Genomic DNA, 12,431 nt, shown 5'->3' on the forward strand with positions numbered 1-12,431 from the left:
CCAACTTCGTTTATTGATAACCACAAATTTTTTGCATTATTGATAACCGCAAATTTTTTGGTTTAAACCAAATTCGTAGCTCGTACACCTCGTTCCATCATCCCCGACGTTCATTTCCCATTATCGTGGTTTCCATTTGGCTATTATTACATAATAGAAACACTCCTTTCACTCGTTTCAGTTATGCATTATGAGTGAGAACCAACGCAAATGGAAACCCCTTTGAAAATAATCGAGAAATTTGTTTTTGAAAATTTTCTAAAGCAACACACTTTCAATAATATATTAATCAAAATAAATAAATCGATCTTATATTTTTAGCTTTTAAATTTCAATCAATTTTTTTTTATTACATACGATTGACAAACAATAATAATTAACACGTATCAACATTAAACATTAATTATAAATGGAATAGAATAAATTTAATAATAATACAATAATATAATAATATAATAATATAATAAATGGAATTCAATATATAATTAATAGTTATATATAATATATTTTATATTATTATATTTTTATATATTATATATTAATATATTATATTTAAATTTATATATTATTATTATATTAATAATTAATAATAATTCATAATATTTAATTATTAATTATTATTAATAATCAATAATAATTCAATATAATAATAGAACAAGTGGAATTCAATATAATTAATAGTTATATATTAATATATTATATTATATAATATATTTTATATTTTATATTAATATATTATAATTATATTTAAATTTATATATATTATTATATTATTAATAATTAATAATATAATTCATAATATTTAATTATTAATTATTATATTATATTATATTTAATTATTAATTATTATTAATAATCAATAATATAATTCAATATAATATTAAAACAAGTGGAATTCAAAAGTTTGCGAATAAGAGGATAAAAAATAAAGCAGAAGAAGAAAAAAAAAGGAAAAAATAGGGAAAAAACATTCCAGGGAAGTGGCGTAATATTTTTTATTCCCTTTCTTTTCCCCCTTCGAAGGAATTCCTCAACGAAGGGACGCAGGGAAAGAGGAAGAGGAAGAGGAAGAGGAAGAAGAAGAAGGATGAAGAATTTTTTGGTTGGACGATAAAACCGGAGATACCTGTGACAGCAGTCGTAGGAGGGGGACATCGAAAAAAAAGAAGAAAAAAAAAAAGAAAGAAATTCTCGTGGGAGAACGCGAATTATTCGCGTCGAACGTTTTCAGTCGAACGATGGAACGACGAACTCTCTACGAGAGACTCACTTTTTTCTTCTTTTTCCTCCTCACGTTCGTTCTAGTCGAGCAGCCTTGAGGGGTGGATTTTTCTGATAACTTGAAAAGAAAAGAAAAGAAAAAAAAAACAGGAAAAGAAGAAAATGAAAGGAGAAGAAGAAGAAGGAGGGAAAAAAAAATCTAACTGTCACCGAGAGTAGTTTTCTGCTTTCGACGAAGTGTCCAGACAAACGTGTAGAAAAAAAAGAAAGGTGAAGAAGAAGAAGAAGAAGAAGATGAAGAAGAGAAAAAGGGACAGATAAAAAGATATGAATCAACAATAAATGTAACACCAGATGGAATATGGGAAGGGATGGGGAGGGTTTGGGGAGGAATGGGGAGGAATGGGGAGGGTGGGGAAGAGGGGGAGGGTTAAAAACAGAATACTTTTGACGATAAATTTTCCATAAATTCTTTGAGGCACGGTAACCCACCTTTTTGATGCACCGTAATGCATGCTGAGAAATTCAACACACACACGTTGAAATATTGCAATAACTGCATACGCATAGGTGCAGGGTGAGATTATTTGAGTCCCATCCTATAACAACAAATTGAATTAAACTACTACGTGATACTATTATTAATAAAAATATATCAATTTTGTTTCATTTAAAATATAATACAAAATATCCATGCAACATAGGATTATTTTATTATAATCTGAAATCTTCTACCTCGAAGATTTAAAGTTGCATTGGATTTTTTTACCTTTTTTTTCTTCCCCCATCTTCGTAGATTCCTTCTCTTTTATAAGTCACTAGGATAAAACTAGAGAAAGAAAGAAGGTCAGTGATTATTCGTTCGGATAAAAGATAAACCATCGCCGTCGTTCACGAGTACGAAGGAAAACTGAGAGAGAGAGAGAGAGGAGCAAAGGGAATAAAATAAAATTTAGATAAAGGACGACGGTAGAAGGAGTCTTCGCAGGAAATAAATCGTTCGAATAAGGAAGGACGACTATACTTGCCTTTCCCTTTTTCGACTGACTTCCTAACGTACAAACACACCTACAAACACACACACACACACACGTGTAAAAAGTACGTAGAACACGTATATACATATACGTAACTACTACTTACATTTTTCTTATCCCTTTCCTTTTCATCGTGCATCCTTTTCTTAAGTCAACGTCAAGAACATCGCGTTCTCTCACGCGCGGAGATTTTTCACGTTTCCTCCTCACTTTATCCCTCTTTCCAACTGAAATACTATCTCGTCTAGTCCCCTCTTTCTTTCTTTCTTTCTTTCTTTTTATTTTATTTTTTTTTTTTTTACTTCTCTTCTTTCTTTTTGTTTTTGTATTTTTGTATCTTTTTCTTCGTTTATCCGAAAGAAACGATGTGATGAAAAGGAGACTCGCACGAGTCACGTTAACGATGTCTATCTCACCGTTCTCGACTTACTCGACAAGTAGAAGGAGACAGAAATAGAGAGGTAAAACGAAATACAGGCGGACAGACAGACGGACAGATGGATAGATAAAAAGATTGAGATGAATAAGAAATCTCGGATACTTCATTCGGTTTTTTATTCGTGACAATGGTTTAGCGAAAGTATTAACGTTTAAATAAAAAAAACTGGTGTGTGTACTTATGTACGCACGTAAGAAGTTATACTTCTTTGCCGTACCAAAACGAATATAACCTCAATAACCTCAAAAATAACTTCAAAAAAAAACTTCAAAGAAAAAAAATAACTTAAAAAAAAAAAATAATTATTATTATATATATGAGCCGTTTATTTTGAAAGTGGCCTAACTCCATTTTTCATTTTTTTCCGGTTACCCACGGTAACATGTACAGCTTCAAATTATCTATCAATAAAGCATTTAAGATTTTTTATATTCCGAGTAAATACGGTAATTCTGGACACATAAGTTTTCAGAGTTAGTTGAATCACTGAACCGTTTATTTTGAAAGTGGCCTAACTCCATTAGGAGTAGAGATTTTGGTGTGGTATAAATGGCATTAAAAAAAAATAATTTACTGTTTGTCCCCCAAAAGTATTACAATATTATCGAAAAGTGTCGGAAAGGTAATAACTTTATTGTACATGAAATGAGACAAGAAGATTTGTATAACAAAATTATTAGAAGACGCAATTTTTAAAAGGGTCAAGAATTCTAACGGAGAACCAATAAACTGGTTAAAAATATGTTGGATGTGTTTTGTCAAAAATGAATAAGATTTTCTATAAGACATCAATGAATGAGAACGAAAATTTGAAAGTCCTGAATTTAATACCACGTCGGGGTAGACCAAGAAAGTTCGAAAATATTGTATTGACACCACTGTATAAAAATATAAGACAAATTACAATCGCAAAATTCAAGGACATAATTGACTTATTACGATATATACCACCGGAACATGATGATTTCTTTAAATCCCTTTCACATACACAAAATGTAGATGTGTAGAAAATTGTTTTATAATTTATGTTTGTAAAAAATATTTTGAATCGCATAATTTATGTTATTAAAGTGTTATAAAGATATGTAAAATAAAATAAGTATTGTTTTTTTCGCAATTTGAAGCATCTTAAATTATGTTGAATGGACTTCGGCTCCTCCAAATTTTATAACGAATCTGGTTGTTAATTTTGAAAGTGGCCTAACTCTATTCTTGGTAAGAAAACGCATATTATTCACTTAATAATTGCCATTATTTTAATAGGAACTGTAAATTGAACACCTTTAGATACACTTAAGCAACATAACTCATTGTTATTCTTTACGTATATTTTTAATTGCATTGAAATGCAAACCTTTAAATATCTCAATTTAAGGTTATATGGAGTTAGGCCACTTTCAAAAAAAACGGCTCATATATATATACATGAAAGAATAAAAAAAGAAAAAGAAAATATCAAAATACAGATATCAGTCCACACTAAATATAAGAGAGATATATCGAATTACTTCACGCGTCAACTGTCATGGCGCGGTTACAACATTAGTTCTCGCTTCGATCATTTAAGTAAAGCAGCGCTGAGTACGATTAGTACTTGGATGGGTGACCTGCTTGAGAAAAAAAGGGGGGAAGAAGAAGAGAAGACAACTTCATGCCGTATACTTGAAATCGCTTTGCCGCGCGTCGTAAATACTGACAAACCTCATGGTGTCGTTTTCCCAGACGCTCGGAACAAAATCAATCCCCATTACATTTTCCCCAACGCGCCAAAAGAAGTATAACTTCAAAATGTTCAAATATTTTATCGAAATTAACTATCAGTGAAGAAAAAAAACAGAGAATAAGGAAAATAAAGAGAATATAATATCCTTGAATTTGAAACCTTAATAAAAGAAGATCACCTATACTGTGACGAGAAAAGAAAGATTGAGACGTAAGACTCACGTTTCGTTTTCTTTTTTTTTTTTTATTGATTCAATAACAAGAACTTTCCTTTCACCTCTCTCCCCATCACCAAGTTTTGACGACAAAGACGACGACGCCTCGTTTTCCTCGTTCTACTCGTCTTTATCGTCTTTGAACGACACCGTCGTTTATTTTATTTATTACCTATCACACCTTTTTTTCTTCTTCGTCTACTCATCTTCCATCATTTTATTATATAAAGGAGAGATAAAATAGAGATTATCTCGTAATATACTCGAAAAGAAAAAATATTATTTAATAATAATTAATCTCGTTAAGATGTTACACAAGAAGATATAAGAATTATTAATAAAAATTAAATTATATTAAAAGATATTACACGAAGATTTAAAGTTATTAACTAAATAATTAATAAATAGAAGTTATTAATAAAAATTAAAATTAATAATAAATCGATTGTAAATAATCTTCGTTAATAAATAAAACTAATTATAAATGAAATTTTAAATAAAATGAATAACGATGAATATAATGATATTTGTTAATAATAATAATATTAATAATAATAGAAAGAAAAATGACAATAATATACGAGACTTATTGTTTATTTTCTTTCATTTAAAGATCGATGCTCCGAATATTCCTGTTTCTCTTTTTCTTCCTCTCTCTCTCTCTCTCTCTGGTTCTTCTGTCAGTTCGACGTGGTTTGAATTCTAATCGTTATAGGTGGGCAAACATTACGAACCATCCGTCGTCTGCCTTCAATCTGGTGAGACAGCTAGTGCAATAAGTGTCACTCGGATGTAACGTGTCCCCACTGTCAAACGAATCGATTCAAAGAATTCTACTTCCTACCTAAAGCTGCTTTTTTCCCCAATACCAACGTAAACTTTGTTTCATACACGCACACTTATGGTTAGATCCATAATAAATACATATACATAAATATATATAAAATAATTACACAGATTCTATATATGTGTGTACTTACACATTGTTCACGTTGAAAGTTGATAGTTTTCTTTCGAGAATCTTTCAACTTTTCTTCCTTCGATGGAAAATCAAACGCGAAAGGGGCTCGAGGTTAAAAATAAATTGAAATTAAAAAGAAACAAAAAAATTGAAAAGAAATCTCTCTTCGTTTTGACCAATTGATCGATCGTTCGTTCGTTCGTTCACTTGCTTGCTTCTTCTTCTTCTTCTTCTTCTTCTTTGAAAGTTTTTTCAAACCTTAAGAACTCACTCGCATTCACATAACTTTTCCGACTCCAACTTGAACAACTCGAGATTTCCCTTTTAATCCGTGCTAGATGACAACAAAGAAGAAGAAGAAGAAGAAGAAGAAGAAAGAAAGAAAAGAAGGGGAAAAAGAAAAAGACTTTTGAAGGAGCTTTTTCCCGTTAATTTTCAGAGCATCGTTCTCGAGATGAATCGACTGGGGATGATGGTGGATCTATCGCACGTTTCTGTACCCACCATGTTGGACGCCATGACAAGTTCAAGAGCGCCAGTCATTTTTAGTCACAGCAGTGCTCATGCTCTATGCAATTCCTCGCGAAATGTGCCCGATCACGCTTTAAGACATTTGGTAAGTTTTTTAAATATTGTGAAATGTGAGCGCCTCCAAGGCGAACACTTTAATAGGCATTCGTGAGAAGATTGGACGGTAGACCCTCGATAGCTCAATGGTTAAAGGCAAACACTCGGAAAGTGGATGACCCGGGTTCGAGTCCCGGTCCAGTCAAAATCCAACGGTCCAATTTTTTCACGAATCTTAAAATATTATAATCTTCCTTCTTTGGGATTAATAATTTATCAATCTGTTGTTTTTTCAATTTAATTGTTTGTTTTTATTTGTTTCGTTAATATTTTTAGGCGAGGACTGGTGGTATAGTTATGGTATCCTTCTACCCCCCTTTTTTAAGCTGCAGCGAAACGTCAACGTTAGAAGATGTCGTTGGTAAGTTGTCTAAAAATTATATAAAAAGAAATAAAAAATATTATTAATTATTATTATTATTATAAATATTAATTAATTATATATTAAATAGAATTTTGAAAGATTAAAATCAACGATAAGTACTCTTAATATCAGTTAATTCTTGTTTAATTTCTACACGTCCAACAAAAGTACTCTATTGTCAACCTTACAATATCAATTCAAACGTTATCGTGTAAAGAATATATACGATGTAGGAAATTCTCGATAGAAAAGCAAATATCTCGTCGTCCTAAGACAGGGACGAAACGAAAAGAAAGAAATCCTCGAGTTGTCTCCCACGAGAACCACCAATTTTCTTCGTGATATTCCTCGAACACTGTATATAATACATATATATATACATATATATATATATATCTCGCTTATTCTCTTCCAATTCCTTTGTCTTTGTCTCACTTTAACCATTTCTCACACGTTCGAACGTAGTAAATTATCCCTCCTTCTCTATTTCTTTCTCTCTTTGTACAATCTCTCGAAAAGCAAAGGAAGAAAAGGAAGAGGAGCAAAGTGGCGAATTAGAGGGGTGTAACGGGGAAAAAGTAGAAAGCCGATTGAATAACGAGCTAGACGTTCGATAAGAAACTTCTCGCTGCCTCTTTCTACTATTCTCCGAAACGGACGAAGAAACGAACGCGAATAAAATCGGACAGGAGAGATAAACGCGGAACTGGTAGACCTGTCTTTTCTATGTATACATTTGTATATACAAATTCATACATGCATACACATAAATGCACATTATGCATACAAATTCATACGTGCATACACATAGACACATTGATACATACAAATTCATATGTACATGCATATACATAGGACACATAACTGCATACAAATTCATATGTACATGCATATACATAGATATACGTATAGAAACATACAAATACATTTATTATACATACAGATATACACAATTGCATGTTTATATCGCATCATCGTAATTATTCACTAGCGAATTTGGTTGCATAAATCTTGAAAATCACGTGGACAATGCGAAACAGGTAAAAAGGAAGTGTATAAAAGCATTGTTTGACAAATAAAAGAACATACAGTAATTGTAAGCTACGATTATTAATGTTCGATCCTAGGGAATGTATAATAATTTGAAAAATGTCTGGCAAAAATTTCCATTATAATTATATCGGCATCATGAATAAACTGATCCTCGCATTTCCCCATTATTATCTTCCGTCCGTTTCTCTTTCGAAACGGGGCGTATTATTATCGCCGACCCTAACGAAAAGCGTTCATTAGTATGGAATTTGAATCATTCCTCATTATTACGATAAGACGATAGGATACAACCGTTGTTTAAATAATTGAATAAGGAATCGAGTTTCTCGATTTATACGAATGTTATCACGTAATTTGTGTTTCGAATACCAACGGATTTTACGTGCGCCAGATTATCTTATCTAAATTATATATTACAAAAGAAGAAGATAAAAAAAATTAATTAAAAAAAGAATTAACAAAACCATTCTATTAAAAGATTCGTTTAACATTAGATTTACCAGCTATTTTGATATATTTCTACCAAAACCAGTCGAAATTACTGATCTTTAAAAACAAGTGCTTAATGAGGTAAATGTAGCAATAGCAAAAAAATGTATATAAAATAATATAAAGTTCATAAAAATGATTCTTTAATTATAGCATCAAAAGTTATGATAATATCATAACCAAAAGAAAATGTTACATGTGGTAAGAATTTTTAATTGAAAATGCAAAGCCAATCAATTTAACTGGTCTGGTAAATCTAGTGTTAACAAATAAAAAAGTATTCAATTAATTTCGTTTCTTTTAAATAATATAATTTATAATAATATAAATATAAATTAAAATAATAAATAAAAAAATAATAATAATATAAATTATATTAAGAATATAATATATTTGTTAAAATGATTGATTATAAAAATCGTCGATTATAATTTTGAAACGAATTAACAACCATACGTTATATTTTACGTTACATTTATCACACTGTCTCCCATTTTGAAATGTTTCAGCACACATTAACCACATTCGAAAAGTGGCCGGTGTGGATCACGTTGGAATCGGTGCCGGCTACGACGGGATCAATTTGTAAGTGTTTTCTATTTCTATTCTATTCATTCTACTTACGTATACGAGAAACCTAGAATACATACATACGTCCAAAGAATTAATTAGCAGAGGAGAGTAAGAAAATATAACCATAGTAGAGTTACATTCCAGCAAATATGCCAAGGAAGATTGATTATACCTTCGTTCAAACTAATTAACGAACCATGCTGAATACATTTCCGCTTTTACCTTAACCGATAGATATTATTTTTCTTTCCTTTCTTCTCTTCTTCTTCTTTCTTTTTTTATTTTTACAAGACGACGAGATGATGAAATACAATTTTGTCTAATAATTAACAAAGTAAGTCTATAGAAATTCTGTCTTCTTGGTGAAATTCTGTCTTCTTGGTGAAATTTTGTCTGAGTGGGCTGAAAAGTTCTGACCGTGAGGTTTATTAAGCTCATTTATTAATGTCGTTTATAATCGACGATGGGTTGGAAAATTTTGAGCGAAACACATGTTTAATACGTAAATATAGATAATTAAATGATGGATATTGATATTTTGTAAAAAAAAAAGCATATTTTATGTTTATTATTCTATTTACCATGTTCGTTTACGTATACGAATGCAAGTAACACTGATTACCTGTATATGGTTTAAAACTTGAAAATATTTATTTCTAACGTGCAGTATTAAAAATTCAATGTTAATATTCGAGCAAAAAGTATCGTGTGAAAATTAAGAAAATTAATCAATGTACTCGTACGTACATCGGAAAGTTTAATAGAATAATAATGAAGAAATAGTTGATTACGAATTTAATAAATTGTGTATTTCGCGAATACATATATATTCGAGGAAATAAAGTCAAATACAAAGAGAAAATAATAATTAATCGTACGGTAAAAAACGAATTAAAAGAAAATTCAAATAATACAATACCAAAACATCAAAAAAACAAAAGACGTGTTATTAATTTTTATATTTATTATATATTATATTATTATATATTAGTTATTATATATTAGTTATTATATTAGTTATTATATATTAGTTATTATATTATATTTATTATATATTATATTTTTATATATTAGTTATTATATTATATTATTATATATTACATTATTATATATTATATTTATATATTTAAAAACCCAGATGCATTAATATTGCTCTCTAGCATTATGAAAACGTCGTCATTTCAAATACCCTACGCAAGTTTTCATATTGTCGATCAACCACCACCACCACCACCACCACCACCACCCTGAAACCATGGATATGTTTCGAATTTCAATGAGAATCGGAAAGAAAGATAAGGAACGCGTACTCGTGTAAAAATTAAAAAAATTAATCAAAGTACTCGTACGTACATCGGAAAGTTTAATACAATAATAATGAAGAAATAGTTGATTATGAATTTAATAAATTGTGTATTTCACGAATACATATATATTCGAGGAAATAAAGTCAAATACAAGGAGAAAATTATAATTGATCGTACAGCAAAAAACGAATTAAAGAAAATTCAAATAATACAATACCAAAACTTCAAAGAAACAAAAGACGTGTTAATACATATTATTTATTATATATTATATTATTATATATTAGTTATTATATTAGTTATTATATATTATTTATTATATATTAGTTATTATATATTTGAGCCGTTTATTTTGAAAGTGGCCTAACTCCATATAACCTTAAATTGAGATATTTAAAGGTTTGCGTTTCAATGCAATTCAAAATATACGTAAAGAATAACAATGAGTTATGTTGCTTAAGTGTATCTAAAGGTGTTCAATTTACAGTTCCTATTAAAATAATGGCAATTATTAAGTGAATATATGCGTTTTCTTACCAAGAATAGAGTTAGGCCACTTTCAAAATTAACAACCAGATTCGTTATAAAATTTGAAGGAACCGAAGTCCATTCAACATAATTTAAGATGCTTCAAATTGCGAAAGAACAATACTTATTTTATTTTACATAACTTTATAACACTTTAAAAACATAAATTATGCGATTCAAAATATTTTTTACAAACATAAATTTCAAAACAATTTTCTACTCATCTACATTTTGTGTATGTGAAAGGGATTTAAAGAAATCATGATGTTCCGGTGGTATATATCGTAATAAGTCAATTATGTCCTTAAATTTTGCGGTTGTAATTTGTCTTATATCTTTATACAGTGGTGTCAATACAATATTTTCGAACTTTCTTGGTTTACCCCGACGTGGTATTAAATTCAGGACTTTCAAATTTTCGTTCTCATTCATGATGTCTTATAGAAAATCTTATTCATTTTTGACAAAACGCATCCAACATATTTTTAACCAGTTTATTGGTTCTCCGTTAGAATTCTTGACCCTTTTAAAAATTGCGTCTTCTAATAATTTTGTTCATACAAAATCTTCTTGTCTCATTTCATGTACAATAAAGTTATTACCTTTCCGACACTTTTAATAATATTGTAATACTCTCGGGGGCAAACAGTAAATTATTTTTTTTAATGCCATTTCTACCATACCAAAATCTCTACTCCTAATGGAGTTAGGCCACTTTCAAAATAAACGGTTCAGTGATTCAACTAACTCTGAAAACTTATGTGTCCAGAATTACCGTATTTACTCGGAATATAAAAAATCTTAAATGCTTTATTGATAGATAATTTGAAGCTGTACATGTTATCGTGGGTAACCGGAAAAAAATGAAAAATGGAGTTAGGCCACTTTCAAAATAAACGGCTCATTTAATTTTTTATATATTATATTATTATATATAGTTATTATATATTATATTTATTATATTACATTATTATATATATTTATATATTTATAAAAACCCAGGTGCATTAATATTGCTCTCTAGTAATATGAAAACATTCGTCATTTCAAATACCCTACGCAAGTTTTCATATTGTCGAGTGTCTACAAACCACCACCAACCACCACCACCATGAAACCATGGATATGTTTCGAATTTCAATGAGAATCGGAAAAGAAAGATAAGAAACACGCATATTCGTGGAAAAATATACAAAAGGATGAATTGGAGTCAAACAAAGAGATAAATACGAAAGAAAGATGAGGAAGATGAGGAAGAGGAAGGGGATGAGTATGAGAAGGAGGAGGGGGTGGGGGTGGTTATGTATCGTACGTGACACTATTTCGTAGCTTTAGCAGCCATCGGTTGGACGACTTATCCGTTCCTCGTGTAGTTTGTCAAATCAAGAAGCTCGCACGTTTCTGTTTGCTCTTCCCCCGAAGCGAACGAGTTAAAAGCATCGACAGGAGGGGTGGGGGTTGCGATGGGGAGGGGAATGGAGGGGAGGATGAGAGGAAAATATAGGGGGATGGGTAGAAGAGCAGTTTTAAAACGGGAGAATTGAAACGACTGAGGTGACGTTGGATGAAAAGAGAAGAGAACTGGAGTGATGAGGTGAGGGATGGGGAGGAGAGGGGGGAATGTGTCGAGTCCTCCGGCGGTAACGCTTTTTACCCTTTTGTTGTTGCGATAGGTATCGGGATATTCGATTGAAAGGGTAGGAAAAATTCGGGATAGCTGAATGACGTTGAAAATAGAGAAGAACGGGGCGTGCTTGCTGAAAGAGCAACAACAAAGTTTGTCGATGCTTGTTTTTCATTGGGAGAAACGAACAAAAAAAAAAAAGAGAGAAAAGATGTATGTGTAAAGGAACGGGAAAAAATGAAAGAACGAAAACGGGGGATATGAAAGAAAG

The 12,431-nt window shown here is 30.6% G+C and overlaps 1 protein-coding gene across 1 annotated transcript in view; it reads left to right on the plus strand.

Annotated features, from left to right (window-relative positions):
• The window catches only part of LOC122517950 (dipeptidase 1), a 71,412-nt gene that overhangs the window by 46,639 nt on the left and 12,342 nt on the right, over nt 1-12,431 (plus strand). The window contains exons 6-8 of the mRNA XM_043636584.1: nt 6,035-6,211; nt 6,499-6,583; nt 8,638-8,713. Coding sequence (XP_043492519.1) covers nt 6,035-6,211; nt 6,499-6,583; nt 8,638-8,713 — 338 coding nt within the window. The remainder of the gene's footprint in view (nt 1-6,034; nt 6,212-6,498; nt 6,584-8,637; nt 8,714-12,431) is intronic.

Source organism: Polistes fuscatus, unplaced genomic scaffold (genome assembly GCF_010416935.1).
Source record: "Polistes fuscatus isolate 324 unplaced genomic scaffold, CU_Pfus_HIC Scaffold22, whole genome shotgun sequence".
Lineage (NCBI taxonomy): Eukaryota > Metazoa > Arthropoda > Insecta > Hymenoptera > Vespidae > Polistes > Polistes fuscatus.